Source organism: Drosophila virilis, chromosome 5, assembly GCF_030788295.1.
Source record: "Drosophila virilis strain 15010-1051.87 chromosome 5, Dvir_AGI_RSII-ME, whole genome shotgun sequence".
Lineage (NCBI taxonomy): Eukaryota > Metazoa > Arthropoda > Insecta > Diptera > Drosophilidae > Drosophila > Drosophila virilis.
This window is the reverse complement of record NC_091547.1, coordinates 13,056,650-13,070,873: the sequence shown is the minus strand read 5'-3', so window position 1 is coordinate 13,070,873 and position 14,224 is coordinate 13,056,650. Positions and strand designations below refer to the sequence as shown.

The following is a 14,224-nucleotide window of genomic DNA, read 5'->3' as shown; positions in this document are numbered from 1 at the left end:
TTGTATAAAAATAATAATAATAATATTAATTATAGCATACATTAATAGTGTTCTCTATGTGTGTGTGTGTGTGTGTGTGTGTAGGTGTGTGTGTTTACATTTTACTCTTGCCCAATCGATCTCTCAAATCTTTATCGAATTCGCAACTCCCCCTTCTCCTGTCTCTCTCACTCTCCATCGTTCCTTCTGTATTTCATAGTTAAAATAACTAAATGTAGTTTAATTCTTGTTACAGCATAAGTTAATTTAATTTACGTACATTGAAAAATGTTGCTCCTTCAACTACATCCTCAAATATATATATATATATATATATATATATTTGTATGTATATATCTATATATATATTTTAACTTCTTCTTTTATTTTGTTAACGCACGCTGCCAACGCCAATCGAGTGGGCGTGGCAGCATTGCTAAAGCGCGTGGTTCTGAAACGGCATGAGCTGAAAGCTAACATGCCAAATGTCCATGTGTGTGTGTGTTTGTTTGTGTTTATATATACATATATATATATATATATATAAACTAAATATATATATATATATACATGTGTGTATGTGTGTGTCTTTGTGTGTGTTGAGATGCCAACTAACATTATTTTGTATCACTTAAAATATATTTATTAGCATTATCATTCAAAATTATTATCAAATATGTACAGTTTGCTATTTAACAAATGAGTTGTTTATAGTTTCTTCTTTTTTTTTTTTATTATTATTAGTTTATAGTTTAGTTTAGTTTAGTTGGTTTGCTTGGCTGGCTGCTTGGTTGGTTTGCTTCGATTTGCCCAGTGCGGGGCTGAGCGCTACTATTTTAGATACATATATACATAGAGGTATATATATATATATATAGTTATATATAGGCTCTAGGGTTAGGCGATCTTGAAAATAAGACCTGAATCGTTACACACATATCTAAAATTAAGCGAACTTTTGTTTTTTGTTTTTCGTTATTGGTGGCTTCTCATTATAGATTTATACACAAGTGTTTCTTATTGCTGCTCTTCGTTTAGTTCTGTATGGATGCAAGTAAAGCAACTATAGCAAAACGAATTACAAATTACATAATAATCATAAGATTTACTAAATCATATCGCCCAGCCCGCCGCGGCTCCTCTCCACCAGCATTCCTTGCCATCCGATCCGCCGTATGTTACAATAATTTGGAAAACCTTTGGGGCGTATCTCGAGGAGTAGAAGGCGGATCTCACACGTTTATATTCACATCGAATATTTGTAGGTTTTTCATTTTGTATATATGCATATGAAATTCTATATATATATATAATCTATATATTTTATATAACTGCTGTAGCAATAGCAGTTGCCATCTAGGCAGACGTCTGTTTGCCCAGCTTGACCAGGCAGAGCGCACAGCAGCACTGGGGCGGCTGCAACAGCTGGCCCAGGGCCACCATCAGTGGACTCGAACGCGCAGCTCCCGCCGATGCCAGGCTGAGCGAGGTGCCACTGGGCAGATTCAGGGTGCAACAACCTCCACTTGCCATTGGATGTTAGCTGGTGTCCGCGTCTCATCTGTTGATTGTCGGCGTTGCGTTCACATTGCCCGTTGTTGCATTCACTCCGCTTCCTCCTGTTCCGCTGCCGTTGTTGTTGTTGTTGCTGCTATTCGCATTGTTGCTGCTGTTGTTGTTATTATTGTTGCTGTTGCTGTTATTATTATTATTGTTGTTGTTGTTGTTGTTGTTGTTGTTATTGGTGTTGGTGGGCAGCACAACGCCGCCATTGTTGGCATTGGCAATCACCTGCTCGACGGTCACGTGCACCTTGCCCACCTCCTTGGCAATACCGTCCGTATTGCCCACATTGTTGGCATTGCTGGTGACCAGCTGTCGAATTGTGGTCGGAGTGCCTACTCCGCCGCCGCCGCCAGTGCTGTTAACGGTGGTGCCCAGCGGCAGGGTTCGCGTCAGAATGGCCGAGTTGTTGAGACGGCCGCGCAGCACCTGCTGCAGTCCGGCGGGTCCGAGCTGCATCTGCATTTGGCCGCTGTTGTTCTTCTGCAAGGGTTTCACATTCAACAGGCTGGTGTAGAGCACGCGTTTGTCGCCCGTTGAGACCGGCACCTGCACCTGACCACCGCTCGTCTTGAGTTTCTGGTGCTGCTGCTGATGCTGTTGGATTCCGGCAGGCAGCGGTGCGCCCGTCTTGTTCAACACGACCGTGGTGGAGCCCAGCTGCTGCGATGTCTGGCTGACCAGCGTATCGGCGGCATTCGCTGTTGTGGCGCTGCTCACAAAGTTCAGCTTGACATTGGCATTGGGCAGCTCCTTGTAGTGTAGCTTCTGCTGGCCCGCGTTGCTGGCAGCCACCGCTGCCTGCAGCTCGCTGGCCGTGGCAATGGTGAAGTTGCCGCCGCTGCCGCCGCTGCTGTTGCTCGTCAGGAAGATCTTGTTGGCCTGCTGCGGCGCCGCCTGCGAGGTGATTATGGCCGTTGCCGGCTGCAGACTGTAGTTGTGATTGGCCGCAATGGCCGCTGCCGAATTGGGCTTCTGCTGCTGTTGCTGCTGACCCGTCTGCTGCTGCAAGTTGAGGTCCGACACTAGCAGCGGAAACTGAGCCATTTTGATCACCTTGCTGATCTTTTGCAGCTGCTGGTGTTGTTGCTGCTGCTGCTGCTGCTGCTGTTGTTGTTGTAGATGCTGTTGTTGTTGCAGTGCATCGCCGCCCTCCTGCAGGGTGAGCTGCTCGCCGGCTCCGCTAGCCACCAGCTCATCGTCCTGCTGCACCAACTGCTGCAGCTGCTGCTTCGTTAGCTGGATCTGCTGCTGAGCCACCTGCTGACCCACCTTGCGCTGCGAAAACTTACGATTCAACAACAGCTTGTTAATATCTGCAAAAGCGAAACAAACTATAGTTTTAGTAACAAGCCGATCAACAGTCGCAAACTGCACCAAAACAAACTTTGATAGCTCAACAAAAAGTCGATAAAAGCTATTAAAAATAATTTCTCTTAACACTCATAAATATTGCGCCAGAAATAAACAGCAGATGTAAATACATGTTTATGTCTTATGTTATTTAAAAGTAAATATGTAAATAAACTTAACACGGCAACAACGATACATTAAGGATGTCATTCATATGCCCGTATACACTTTTTTATACCACCAAACAGCCTTTTTCACACATTCACCGCACATTTCACCACCGTAAAGGGAATCACAAGATTCCCTTGATTATGTAGAGCTTTGATAAGAAGCATAAGGCTGAAAATATAACTTTCATTCATACAAACGTTGCTTCGCAAGAGTGAAGATATCTTAAAACAAGTTTGAGACCGAATGAACGGTATAAAACTACTAATTTTCCACGAATATTCCACACTTGCAGGTGGATATTTCAAAAAAACCTGTGGTAACTAATTAGCTCTTATAGCTATAATATAATAAAAAATAAAAAGACTCCCTTGTTGTCTAGCAAAACAATTATGTCACTCTGTAAAATCAGTACTGAACGATCAACGGAATTTATAATTTTGGTCAGCTTTGTAATATATGTCAAATATATTTGGAATAGACATAATGAAAAAAGTCGTTCCTTAAATAACATGTAATACAAATTATTCTAAAATTCATCTTATTTATACAGCGCATTTTTCGCTGTTGATATAACTGATTTTTGTCTTTGCTATTGATATTACGAGTCAAGTACAAATTCTATCCTTGAGTCGATTATATAGGACTTTCAGGCCAACGCAATCATGAAAGTCTACAAGGATATCTTTACCGGAGATGAGATGTTCACGGACACGTACAAAATGAACTTGGTCGACGATGTTATTTACGAAGTGTACGGAAAACTGGTCAGTCGTAATCAGGACAATATTGTGCTGGCTGGTGCCAATCCATCGGCCGAGGAGGCCGATGAGGGCACCGAATCAGCCGTAGAAAGTGGCGTTGATGTCATATTGAACCATCGTCTGCAGGAATCATTTGGTTTCGCAGACAAGAAGTCTTTCACTCTCTACCTTAAGGAATATATGAAGAAGGTGCTAGAGCATTTGCAGGAGAATGCACCCAACGAAGTGGACGTGCTCAAAACCAACATGAACAAGGCAATGAAGGATATTCTGGGCAGATTCAAGGAATTGCAATTCTTTACAGGCGAGTCAATGGACGTCGATGGCATGGTCGCCATGTGCGAGTATCGCGAACTAAATGGCGAGAGCGTTCCAGTTTTTATGTTCTTCAAACACGGTCTCCAAGAAGAGAAATTGTAGTCTACATTTGTGGCGATACTTCCCAAATGATAGTTTTCAAATTGTTTTCCGATGTAAGCAAAATTATAAATAATTCATAATTGATAAGCAAGCCATCAGGATATTTTGAGTTACAATAAATAAAAATCGTTCTGACGAAACGAACGATAAATGGATTATTGAAAATACATTAATTGCATTAATCAATTGTTTGGATATTCTTAAAGAAACACACACGAACACAAAGCACTAAAAGACTTTTTTTTTTTAATACCCCCGATAAGTATGCTATATGATTTATCGATTTCGTTTCATCATTATTCACAAAATAAGGCTTCCTTGTGCTTCTACCAAGCCCAGCTTGAATAAATCAAAAACTAGCCGCTGTTGATATCTACATTTTTGTAACTAGGAATTCCGCTCGGTTCAACTCTCTTTTCTGCACTTCTGCTCTACTCCTCTGCCCTTTGCCTTTGTTACTTTTCGTGTGCTATTTTCCACATAAATCTCAACACCCTCTCATCAACTTTCCACAATGCTGCTTCCGCACTCTCTAGCGTTTTTTTTTTTACGAAAAGGGTTTAAAATAATCGAACTGCGCTTTCAATTGAGAGCTGACGACTCACCTGTGTTTTCGGGTCCGTTTAGCTGCCGCTTTTGTGTGGTGCGGCTCGTCCACAGAATCTTGTTGCCCACGGCCGTTGGCGACTCCGATGTGGTGCTCGAGAGCACCGCCGTTGTGGCCACCGCTGTGTTGGTGCCACTCACCTGACGCCAAACAATTGGCTGTTGCTGCTGCTGTTGCGAGACGAGTTGCTGCTGCTGCTGCTGCTGTTGCTGGTGGGCGTTGTTGCGCGTGGGCGTGGCCACGATCAGAGGCGTACTTGTTGTTGTCTGCTGCTGCTGGAGCTGCTGCTGCTGCTGCTGAATGCCAGAAATGCTGTGCACAGCCAGCTGCTGTCCGCTGGCGGTGTTGATGATATTAACGCTCGAGTTGGCCGACGAGGACGAAGAGCTGTCATCGTTCTGCAGCTTGACGTTGGACAGCGTGATGACAGTGTTGGGTCCAATGGAGGCGCTGCTCCCACCGCTGCTCTTCTGTATGGCATATGTCACCTTCTGGGCACCCACCTGTGCCGCTGCAGTCATAATCTCGCCGCTGCTGGTCGTGTATATCATATGATTGCCGCTGCGCGAAGTCACAATGCTCTGCGAAGAGATTACGGCCGGCGAGCCGCCAATCTCTCGCTGCATTTGGAACAGCAGCTGTTGTTGTTGTTGTTGGGGCTGTTGCTGTTGCTGCACCACCTGCTGCTGCTGCTGCTGCTGCTGCTGCTGCTGGGGTGTCGCCTGTCTTTGCTGCACGGTCACATTGCGTAGCTGCGCCTGCGCCAGCTGATGCTGCAGCTGTTGCTGCTGCGGCGTCAAGGTAGGCAGTGTCGGCAACGGACTGCTGCCCGTATGTGGAGTTATGGTGACAATGTCACCCACCGCCGTGCCGCTGCTCACGAACTCTGTCCTTGCGATCAGCTGTGTGCCAGCTGGCGCTGCGCTGGCCGCAAACTGATTCAGCAGCTGCTGCGTCACAGCTACCTGTGTAGGCTTCGGCTGCTGAGGCAGTTGCTGCTGCTGCTGCTGTTGCTGTTGTTGTTGTTGATGCTGCGTTGTGATTTGGGCGGGTATGTTAAGCAGATGCGGCGCTGCAGTGCTGGCAGCTAATGGCGCTGGCGCTGGTGTGGGCGCTGGCGTCGTTGTTGGTGGTGGCACTGCAGGAGCTGGAGCAGAAGCTGGAACTGCTGGCGCTACATTGGCGGGAGTTGTAGGTGTCGTTAAGGTAATTGCCGATGCTTGTGCCAGCAGCGTCGGCGGTGTGGGCGTTGCTTCCGCTGGCTCCAGCTTAATGGGCAATGTGATCTCCGACGGCACGGTGTCTGGCAATGTTGGCGGCGGCTCTTGCTTGACGGGCGGTGCCTGGCAAAAGAAGGACGACTGGCGTTCGGCCGTTGTGAAACTGGAACTGCCCAGCGGCGCAGGTGGGCCTCGCTCGTGAGCACGACTGCGCGCAGTACGCTTCAAATCGGAGACGGGCGCCGTTTTGCAGTCGAGCAGATTGTCGGCGTTCTCGACCTCGTCGACAGCCGCTTCGCCGTCAAGAATGCCGTTCCAGAAGCTGGTAGCCTGATTGAGCGCCTTGGGGTCATCTGTGCTGCACTCCTGCAATATGTTGACCAGCATATGCTCATCGCCCAACAGATTGTTGATGTCGTTGAGTGAATCACCGCCGCTGAGATTGAATTCCAGCGCAGAACCGGAACACGAGCCTGAGCCAGAGTCAGAACAGTCGCCGTTAGTGTTGTCAGGACTTCTGTTGCTGCTGTCGCGCGCGTAGTCCAGCCCGTAAGCAGTCTGCAGCAGTTGCGCATCCGCATCGAGATCCGTGTACTTGAAGGCGCTGCTCATGAAGTGCGCGTCGGTTGCGGCATCGTCGTCGTTTTCGCTGCACTTGCCCAAAAGACCAAACTCGAGGCTAATGGGCGTATCCTGTGTCCAGTCCACGACTGCGCTGTCGCAAACTTTGCCGTTGCCGCTGCCCTCGTCCCCTGGGTTGCTGTCCGACAACTCGTCCGTGGGCGTCTTCGGCCGGAAGTGCAGCCAGTCGCGCCTGATCTCCGACAGCAGCTCATTGCAGATGTCTAGCCGCTGGCTAGACGTGGGCGACAAACCGCCCATATAGTCATACGACTCGTTGTCGTCCTCCGTGGGCGCCGCGGTCGCATCTCCCCCAGCATCAATGTACAGTTGCTTGTTGTGCAGGCGTATGACATCGGGCATCTGGTTGAAACAACGTGTCTGGCTCTCCTGCTGTTGTTTCTCCTCCTGCTTCTGCCTTTTCTGCTGTTGCTGCTGTTGGGCCTGCAGCTCCTTTTTGACCGCTGTGTGCCGTATTATGCTGCTAAGCTGTGCCAGATTTACATCATCTTCGGCCTCATCGTCGTCCATCAATTCCTGCTGCTGCTGCTGCTGCTGGTTTTGCATGGACGCCGCTGTGCGTATGCTGCTCAACGGCTCATTGGAGTCATCTGCATCGATCAGTTCGCGCTTTATCGTCCTTGCTACGTCCTCGACTGTTGCATTTGCAGAACCAATTGCAGTTGTTGTTGTTGTTGTTGTTGCTGCAGCTGCCGCTTCGGCTGCGCGTGCCGCAGCTGCCGCTGCCGAGGTAGAGGCCACCGGCTGCTCATTCAGAGTTGTCCCATCATCTCCGTCCGCATCCGCATCCGCTTCCTCCACTTTTATCACATTGAATTTTTCGCTAATGCTAACATTCTTATTCATATTACTACTACTACTACTACTATTGTTGTTGTTATTAAACACGGTGTTGTTGTTGTTGTTATTATTATTGGAACGGTGGTGCTGATGATTAGCGTGGCGTGACTGCTCTATTAGCTCATCGCAGTTCTCCTGCTTCAGCTCCAGCTCTTGCTGAGGCTGCTTCTCCAAACTCACAGCATGCGCATCCGTCGACGCTTCCGCCTGCATTTGAGACGAATGCAGCGCCTGCGCCAAGCGTTGCAAATACGCCCTGGGCAGTGGACGCAGCCGTGGCATGCCATCATCCATGCTCACGCCGTCTTCGCTTTCAATGGCTGCGCTCTTGAGACGCTTTGCGGCATTGAGTTCGCGCAGTTGCTGTTTCTTGCGATGCAACCGGCGACGCTTCATGCGCATCTCGTAGGGACTTTGCTCCAGCGTCACCGCTGAGCTGTAGACGCTTAGGCGTGAGACGTTCTCATCCTCGGTGCACAGCTCATCCTCTGCCTCGTCGTCTTCCTCCTCTTTGGGCAGCACCTGCTCACTGGCCGGCTCAACTTTCGGGAGCGACGCCTCGGGTGCCTCACTGGCGTCCGCGGTTGAGTCCTTGCAAGTAGGCAGATCAACTACGGTGGGCGGGGAGCTGGGCTTGGACAGTTGCTGTTTATGCTGGTGCTTCAGAGGCTTGTCGCTCTTCACCACGCTGTCCATCACCGTATAGTCGAACTGTGACCACAGGTCATCATAACGGCTACTGGCCCGGTCAAGCAGCACGCGTCCGCCGCGCCCCAGACGCCGGCGTGCAAAGCCTATACAGCGTGGCCTATAAAATTAGAAATATTAGCCATTTGTTAACTTAAATATAATAAAACATAATCACAAGCGTATTACGCACCTGAAATAGTTGATCGATGTTAGCGTATAGCGGTATTTAGCCTCAGCCCCAACGGCCGCACCTGGCGGCGCCTCCTCCTCAGCGTGCTCAGGGGGCGATTCCCAAGGCCAGCGGCCTTCGTCAGCTCCACGCGTCTGTAAAGTAGAAGGAACAGGAAATAAGTATTACGTATTTGCATAAGGTATCGTCATTTCGGCAGCAGGTATGAAGCAGCACAGTATATATAAAAAACTTGTGTTAGAATTTGCATATCCTTGGCTTAAGGTTTAAGAACCTTTATTTGTGTAACGATTAACTCAACTAGCCGCCTGTATTAGCGCCTATTCCTTACAGAGCGCGCTATGGGCTAAAAAGGTGAGCTACGAGATAATCGGCCGGGTGCGTAAGCTGTGATATTTGGACTTATCTATTAAGCCGCTTTAGATTTCAAGTACTTAAGTCGTTGTGCAAAAATTTACCAAACAAATATATAGAGGTTTCATAGGTAAATAAGAGTTTGCACTTATCGATACATGACATATTAATCAGAATTGTATTAGCCCGTATCACGTACTCAACCCATAACAAGATAATACTGGCACTGTGTATCTTATGGAAACGCAGGACTCTTTCGAAAGCGAACAAACGGATGATGTACAAGACACGGAACGACGTTTTGCCAGAGCAGTCGAATTCTGCGACTAGCATGTATACCTCCCGCAGGTAAGTCAAAATCGAGCTTAACATTAAGCAAGGTTATTACTGCAAACGCTACAATGTATATATGTTTTTCGAACCAACAGCCAACTAAGCCAAGGCTGGCTGAGAGCAGGGATACGCCAAAGGTTCGATAAAAACATGGTATGTATGCTTACCCGCAGGTAGTTACACCGCGGTCTGCGTCTAAATGCAAACGGCGCCTCCTCTTCGCTCTCGGAACCCAGCTTGTTGCCATTTTGGGCGCCGACACCGAGGTAGTCCTCCTCCTCGCTGTCCACAATCGACTCGTTGGCCGCCGGTGAAGCGCTCTGGCGATGCAGGTGATGCAGATGGGACAGATGCGCAGGCGAAACGCCCGAAGCTGACGACGCCAGGCCCAGGCCTGGCAAATACTGTTGTTGCTGCTGCTGTTGTTGTTGCTGCTGCTGATGTTGCTGCTGCTGCAGTTGCTTCTCCCGCGGAAGTTTGTGTTTGCGCTTCTTGTACGGCCGCTTCTCCTTTCGACTGCTGCTCCCGTTGCCACTGCCAGCACTGATGCCCTCTGCAAATGTATTAACATAATAAAAACTGATTCTGCACGCTTGCACACTGTACTTACCCATTGTCAGACTCGATGTGTTCAGGTACTGCGACGCCTGCGCATAGACTCCCGTGTTGCTGTTGCTTCCCGCTGCCAAAATGCCCGGAGTCAGCACCCCACCGCTGGCCATCAGAGCACCCGTAGCTGTTGTGCCAGCTGCCGTGGCGCCTTGTGAGTATTGATTCGTATACAAAGAATTGTACACGGGTCTGAAAAATGATGAGACAGGTTATTGAAAAGTGATACAACCTATTTATATCAATTTACAGCAGATACTATAACAATAGATACTATAACATTAATATTTTGCTTTACTATTCTCTTCCGCAATTCAATTATGAGTATTGAAACTACCCACTTTCAATTGAAATTAATGGATGCTTTCGTCAGAATTAAGTCATGGCAAATAAGGCTATTCTGACTAACTTTTAACTAATGATTGACATTAATTATGTTCTTCACAAATTGTTACTAATAATGAATGAACAGCCAAATGATTTGGGATGTTGTCAATGGTGTCCCATCGCAATGACACATACCTCGAGTTCTTGTATTGGGCATTGAGCTCCGAGTAGACTGCACCGTTGAAGTCGCGCATTTCAACGCGTTTCTCAAATATATTGACCGTCATCTTGAGGTGATCACGCTTTGTCTCCTCACGCCGCCGCACCATCTCCAGTATAGTTGTGGCGCGTTGCAGGTCGCGTCTGTAACGTTTCACAAAGGGAGAAATGCTAATCGAATGAACATACAAACAGATGCTTCCTGATTATTACCGCAGCTTAAGCATTTTCTCGTAGGAGGCTTCGTCGTTTTTGCGATTCTTTCGTGTTTGCATTTTCTCAGTGCGCCGTCGAAACGCCAGGTAGGGATTATTGGAGCTGGCCCCCGGTCGGCTCTCCGTCTTGACGGTAAGTATCAGCGGATGTTGCTGCAAAAGAAGACATTGGTAATCGGTAAAAGGAACTGTCTTCAGCATTTTAAGATCGTACCATCTTGAGGCGCTTGTTTAGCCAATAGTCGTACACTGATATGCTAGTCTCGTCGTCCTGGTTCAGCAACGTTTTGGCCTCGTTAAGTGTAACGACCGTTTGCCCGGAGCTCTTTTCCAGCCGATCCATCATTTGTTCGAATCTCAGCTCGGTTAGCTGCAGGCGCTGCTGTTGGTTCAGCCAGTCATCGTCCGCGCTGTCCATGTCATAGTCCGGCACCTCCGTGTCCAAGCCCAGGGCTATAAGGCGTCAATTGAAATTGATAACTAAACGATGGCAATTTGGACAGTTAATGAGTAATTACGCTGCATGTGTATCATTTGGCGGGGCATTTTGTAGTCCGGCGGATAATAGGCATCATAGAACGGCTGATCCGTTTGCAGAACCTCGGGCGTGGGTATGATAAGTCCAGTGCAAATGGCGCGCTGCAGATGATGCTCCTGTGAATGTGTAAATATTCATTAGCAAATCAATTCAATTGCCATTTATATTTGGATAGTATGTTTGCAAGCAAAGCATGCGCCACCGACTTGAATAACTCACCGACTCTTCCTCTTTTTCCATGCCGCTAGGCATTTGTGGAACAGCACGATTGATGGCCGAATACTCTGGCAAATCGGGCAGCTCCTCCGCCAAGTAGATGGGCATCTGCTTGGACGGATCCAAGTGACGTGCCCTAAACGATAGTTTCGACATTTTGTGGCTGTGGCTGTGGCTGTTGTTGTTTGATGTTGTGTGTTGGTTGTTGTATGGAACGTTTTGCTGCTAAGTGTGTGGAATTGTTTGTTGTTGCTAATGTTGTCTGATTATTTATCTGTTTGTTGTTGTGGATGATGGTGATAGTGGCTCTTAAGTTGCTATCGATGCTATGCAATGGCAACTGCCAATGGCTGATCCTGCAACGATCAGTGGCAACGGCGGATTCCTACAGCAGATTCCTACAGTTTCGCCTGCGTCTGTTGCTGCTTCTTTACAGGAGCCCTTCAACAGATTCGTTGTTCTTGTTTTTGCTGCAGCTACTTTTGCTATTGTTAGCCTCGAAATTGAAGCGTCTATGGATGGAGGAGATATGCTGCTCTTAAGCTTATGTAACGACGTCAACGCTAACGCCGAGCGAGTCTTATTTGTTGCTGGACGCAGCACCGTCTGCTCTGCCTGTGCCTGTGCTTGTGCCTCCGTATGAGCACCGGGGCTGCGGTGGCAATGGCTGCTGTGCCAGCTAATATACGCAGCCCCTGTGCCCGTTTCCGTGCCCGTACCCACGTCCCGGCTCTGGATGCTGCTGGCGGCTTTTTTGTTGGAACGCCGCTTGACCACGGCTGCTGCAGTCGCTACTGCTGTATACAAAGGCGTGTCCAACGTAACTGTTGGCTTAGTTCTTGTTGTTGTTGCTGCTGTTGCTGCTGCTGGGCCGCTTCCTCTGCTGCTGCTGCTGCTGTTGCTGCTGCTGCTGCTGCTGCCGTCGTCGTCCGCTGCCTCTGCTGCCGTCTGCTGCTGTCGTTGCTCGTTGTATGCGAACAGCGCTGAGAGCAACAACAGGGCCAAAGAGATTAGTTTATTGCAATTACGACGACAACGCAGTGGTAGCAACAACAATAACGAGTGCAGCAATTGTGTCGACGACATTTTTCACGTTGAAATCGAAAAAATTATGTGAATTGGCATAATTACGTTGATCAAATTTGCACATTTCAGTTCATCTTTATTCTTAATAATGTTTGTTTGTTGGTATTATTGACTTCCAGTTGCGTTTTGTTGCGTTCTTGTTGCTGTTCTTGGTATTCCTGTTCTGTTAGTTGCTGCAGCTGATAAAAATCTGCAAAACAACAACAAATCGAATAAGTAAACAAACCACACGTACACACGAGACGCACACAAGCGCACCCACACTAACACAGACGCAAACTAAACCGATATAACAAATTGAAGCGCGCGCGGGAATTTTATTTTGAGCCGTGTTTTCATTTGCAACTGCACAACACACACACACACACACACACACACGCTAATAACAATATATAGATATACAAATACTCCTACGCAAAACACTCACAGACATGCACGCATAATTTTGTTATTGTCTGACGCTCTTGAGAACATGAGATCGTCAATTTCTTGTTGTTGACAAAACGAATGAATCATTTTCATTCTGAAACCCGCAAATGTTTCAGTGTGTGAAATGAATAATAAAAAGAGTTGTAGTTGTGTATAAAACACTCGAAAAATGCAAAATCATAGGGAACGCGAGAAGATAGAAGCAGAAAAGCCGCGCCGCCGATGCGAGCGTAAAAAAGGCGGCATAAACAAACACACACGCGGCGATTTCGCCCAAACAAACGCGGCGAATTGCACGAAGAAAAAACACGAAGCCTATCTGCAAAATACGACGAAAAAAACGTAGCACTTCATGTGGGTTTTGTTTTTTGCAATTATTTGCCAAAACACTAATATATTCCAGCAGCGGTATTTTTTATACCGTTTTAATTATTTTTTAGCACACTTTACCGCGCTTTTCACACACCTGCACGCACAATTTTGTTGATAATTCGTAAAAAAATTTACACAAATTTCACGAATTTTGCGTATAGCGTGGTTTTGCTGGAAGCAGTAATGGCGGCCAGAGCCGAAGACAAACGACGGCGCGTAGCATTTCCAGGCCGCGAATTGTTTGTTTGCAACATCGGCGTTCTTTAAAATCGGCTATAGCGCAACGATAACATATATTATCTACATAGCATTAAAACTAATCATTAAATACATGCAGAAAAAATAATTTGGCACTACAATTAAATTAGTTTGTTATTTATTAGCCTGGTGCACAGAAAAACAAAAGTTATCGGCGGAGCGAACAACGGCGTTGTGATCTGATAGCACGGCATAGAACTCTGCGACTCCGAAGCGTGTACTAATACCGCCCTCTAGCGAGCTGCATTCGAAAAAGAGGCAAGAGCAGCGAAAAGTTTTTTTTCACAAACAAAAAAATCGATTTACATTTTTCACGCACATTCTTTTGCACTTTTATTGACTTTGACAAGTCGGAATTGTGTGGAAATCATGTGCTTCCACTGTATTTTTGTTTTCCGCAGCGAAACAAGCAATATTTTGACAGTTTCGTCAACAAAAACGTTTGAAATTGTTTTTCTTCTGCGGACACGTTTTTACTTAATGGCGGGCGGCCATCACGAATTGATACTAAAGTGTTTTCGGAGTTGAACGCTTGTCGTAATGCTATAGAAATTATTTTGGGTAGCTTAGATTGTGTTGCATTTGACGAATTTGAATGGGGTTTGCGCTGAAAATTTCAGAATTTAATTCTACATTTAATGCATACAACAGGAGCATATGTAACCACTGCATTTGTTCAAAATTTGTTATTAATTTGTATGGCCAGCGGACAGCATTTACCAGCGGTCTAGTGATGAGACCAACAGCAGTTTAACGATATATCGATTAAAACGATTCAATCGATTACTTTGATTTTTAGTTGACGAAATACTTAACGAAATATGACGATATC

At 46.8% G+C, this 14,224-nt stretch overlaps 2 protein-coding genes across 8 annotated transcripts; one reads left to right on the top strand and one right to left on the bottom strand.

Annotated features, from left to right (window-relative positions):
* Positions 1-663: 663 nt before the first annotated feature.
* On the bottom strand, positions 664-13,898 carry E(Pc) (Enhancer of Polycomb). Of its 7 annotated transcripts, none has more exons than XM_070209522.1 (11): positions 13,699-13,898; positions 11,251-12,523; positions 11,012-11,147; positions 10,708-10,946; positions 10,492-10,646; positions 10,255-10,422; positions 9,734-9,924; positions 9,291-9,676; positions 8,437-8,570; positions 4,853-8,364; positions 664-2,876 (listed from the first exon to the last, which is right to left on the bottom strand). In XM_070209522.1, the coding sequence occupies exons 2-11, from the start codon at positions 11,401-11,403 to the stop codon at positions 1,537-1,539; spliced, it is 6,414 nt and encodes a 2,137-aa protein (XP_070065623.1). In that variant the 5' UTR covers positions 11,404-12,523; positions 13,699-13,898; the 3' UTR covers positions 664-1,536. The 7 variants fall into 7 exon arrangements, with proteins under 7 accessions (XP_070065623.1, XP_032292690.1, XP_070065627.1 ...); XM_032436799.2 differs by having other exon boundaries at positions 13,712-13,898; XM_070209526.1 differs by having other exon boundaries at positions 664-2,858; positions 13,712-13,898.
* Positions 3,556-4,386, top strand: LOC6625390 (translationally-controlled tumor protein homolog). The gene has a single exon (XM_002050099.4). It carries the CDS (start codon positions 3,729-3,731, stop codon positions 4,245-4,247), a length of 519 nt encoding a protein of 172 aa, XP_002050135.1. The 5' UTR covers positions 3,556-3,728; the 3' UTR covers positions 4,248-4,386.
* Positions 13,899-14,224: the final 326 nt, after the last annotated feature.

Excerpts from the sequence above, each read along its gene's own strand:
- LOC6625390 (XM_002050099.4), top strand. The coding sequence starts at position 3,729 with ATGAAAGTCTACAAGGATATCTTTACCGGAGATGAGATGTTCACGGAC.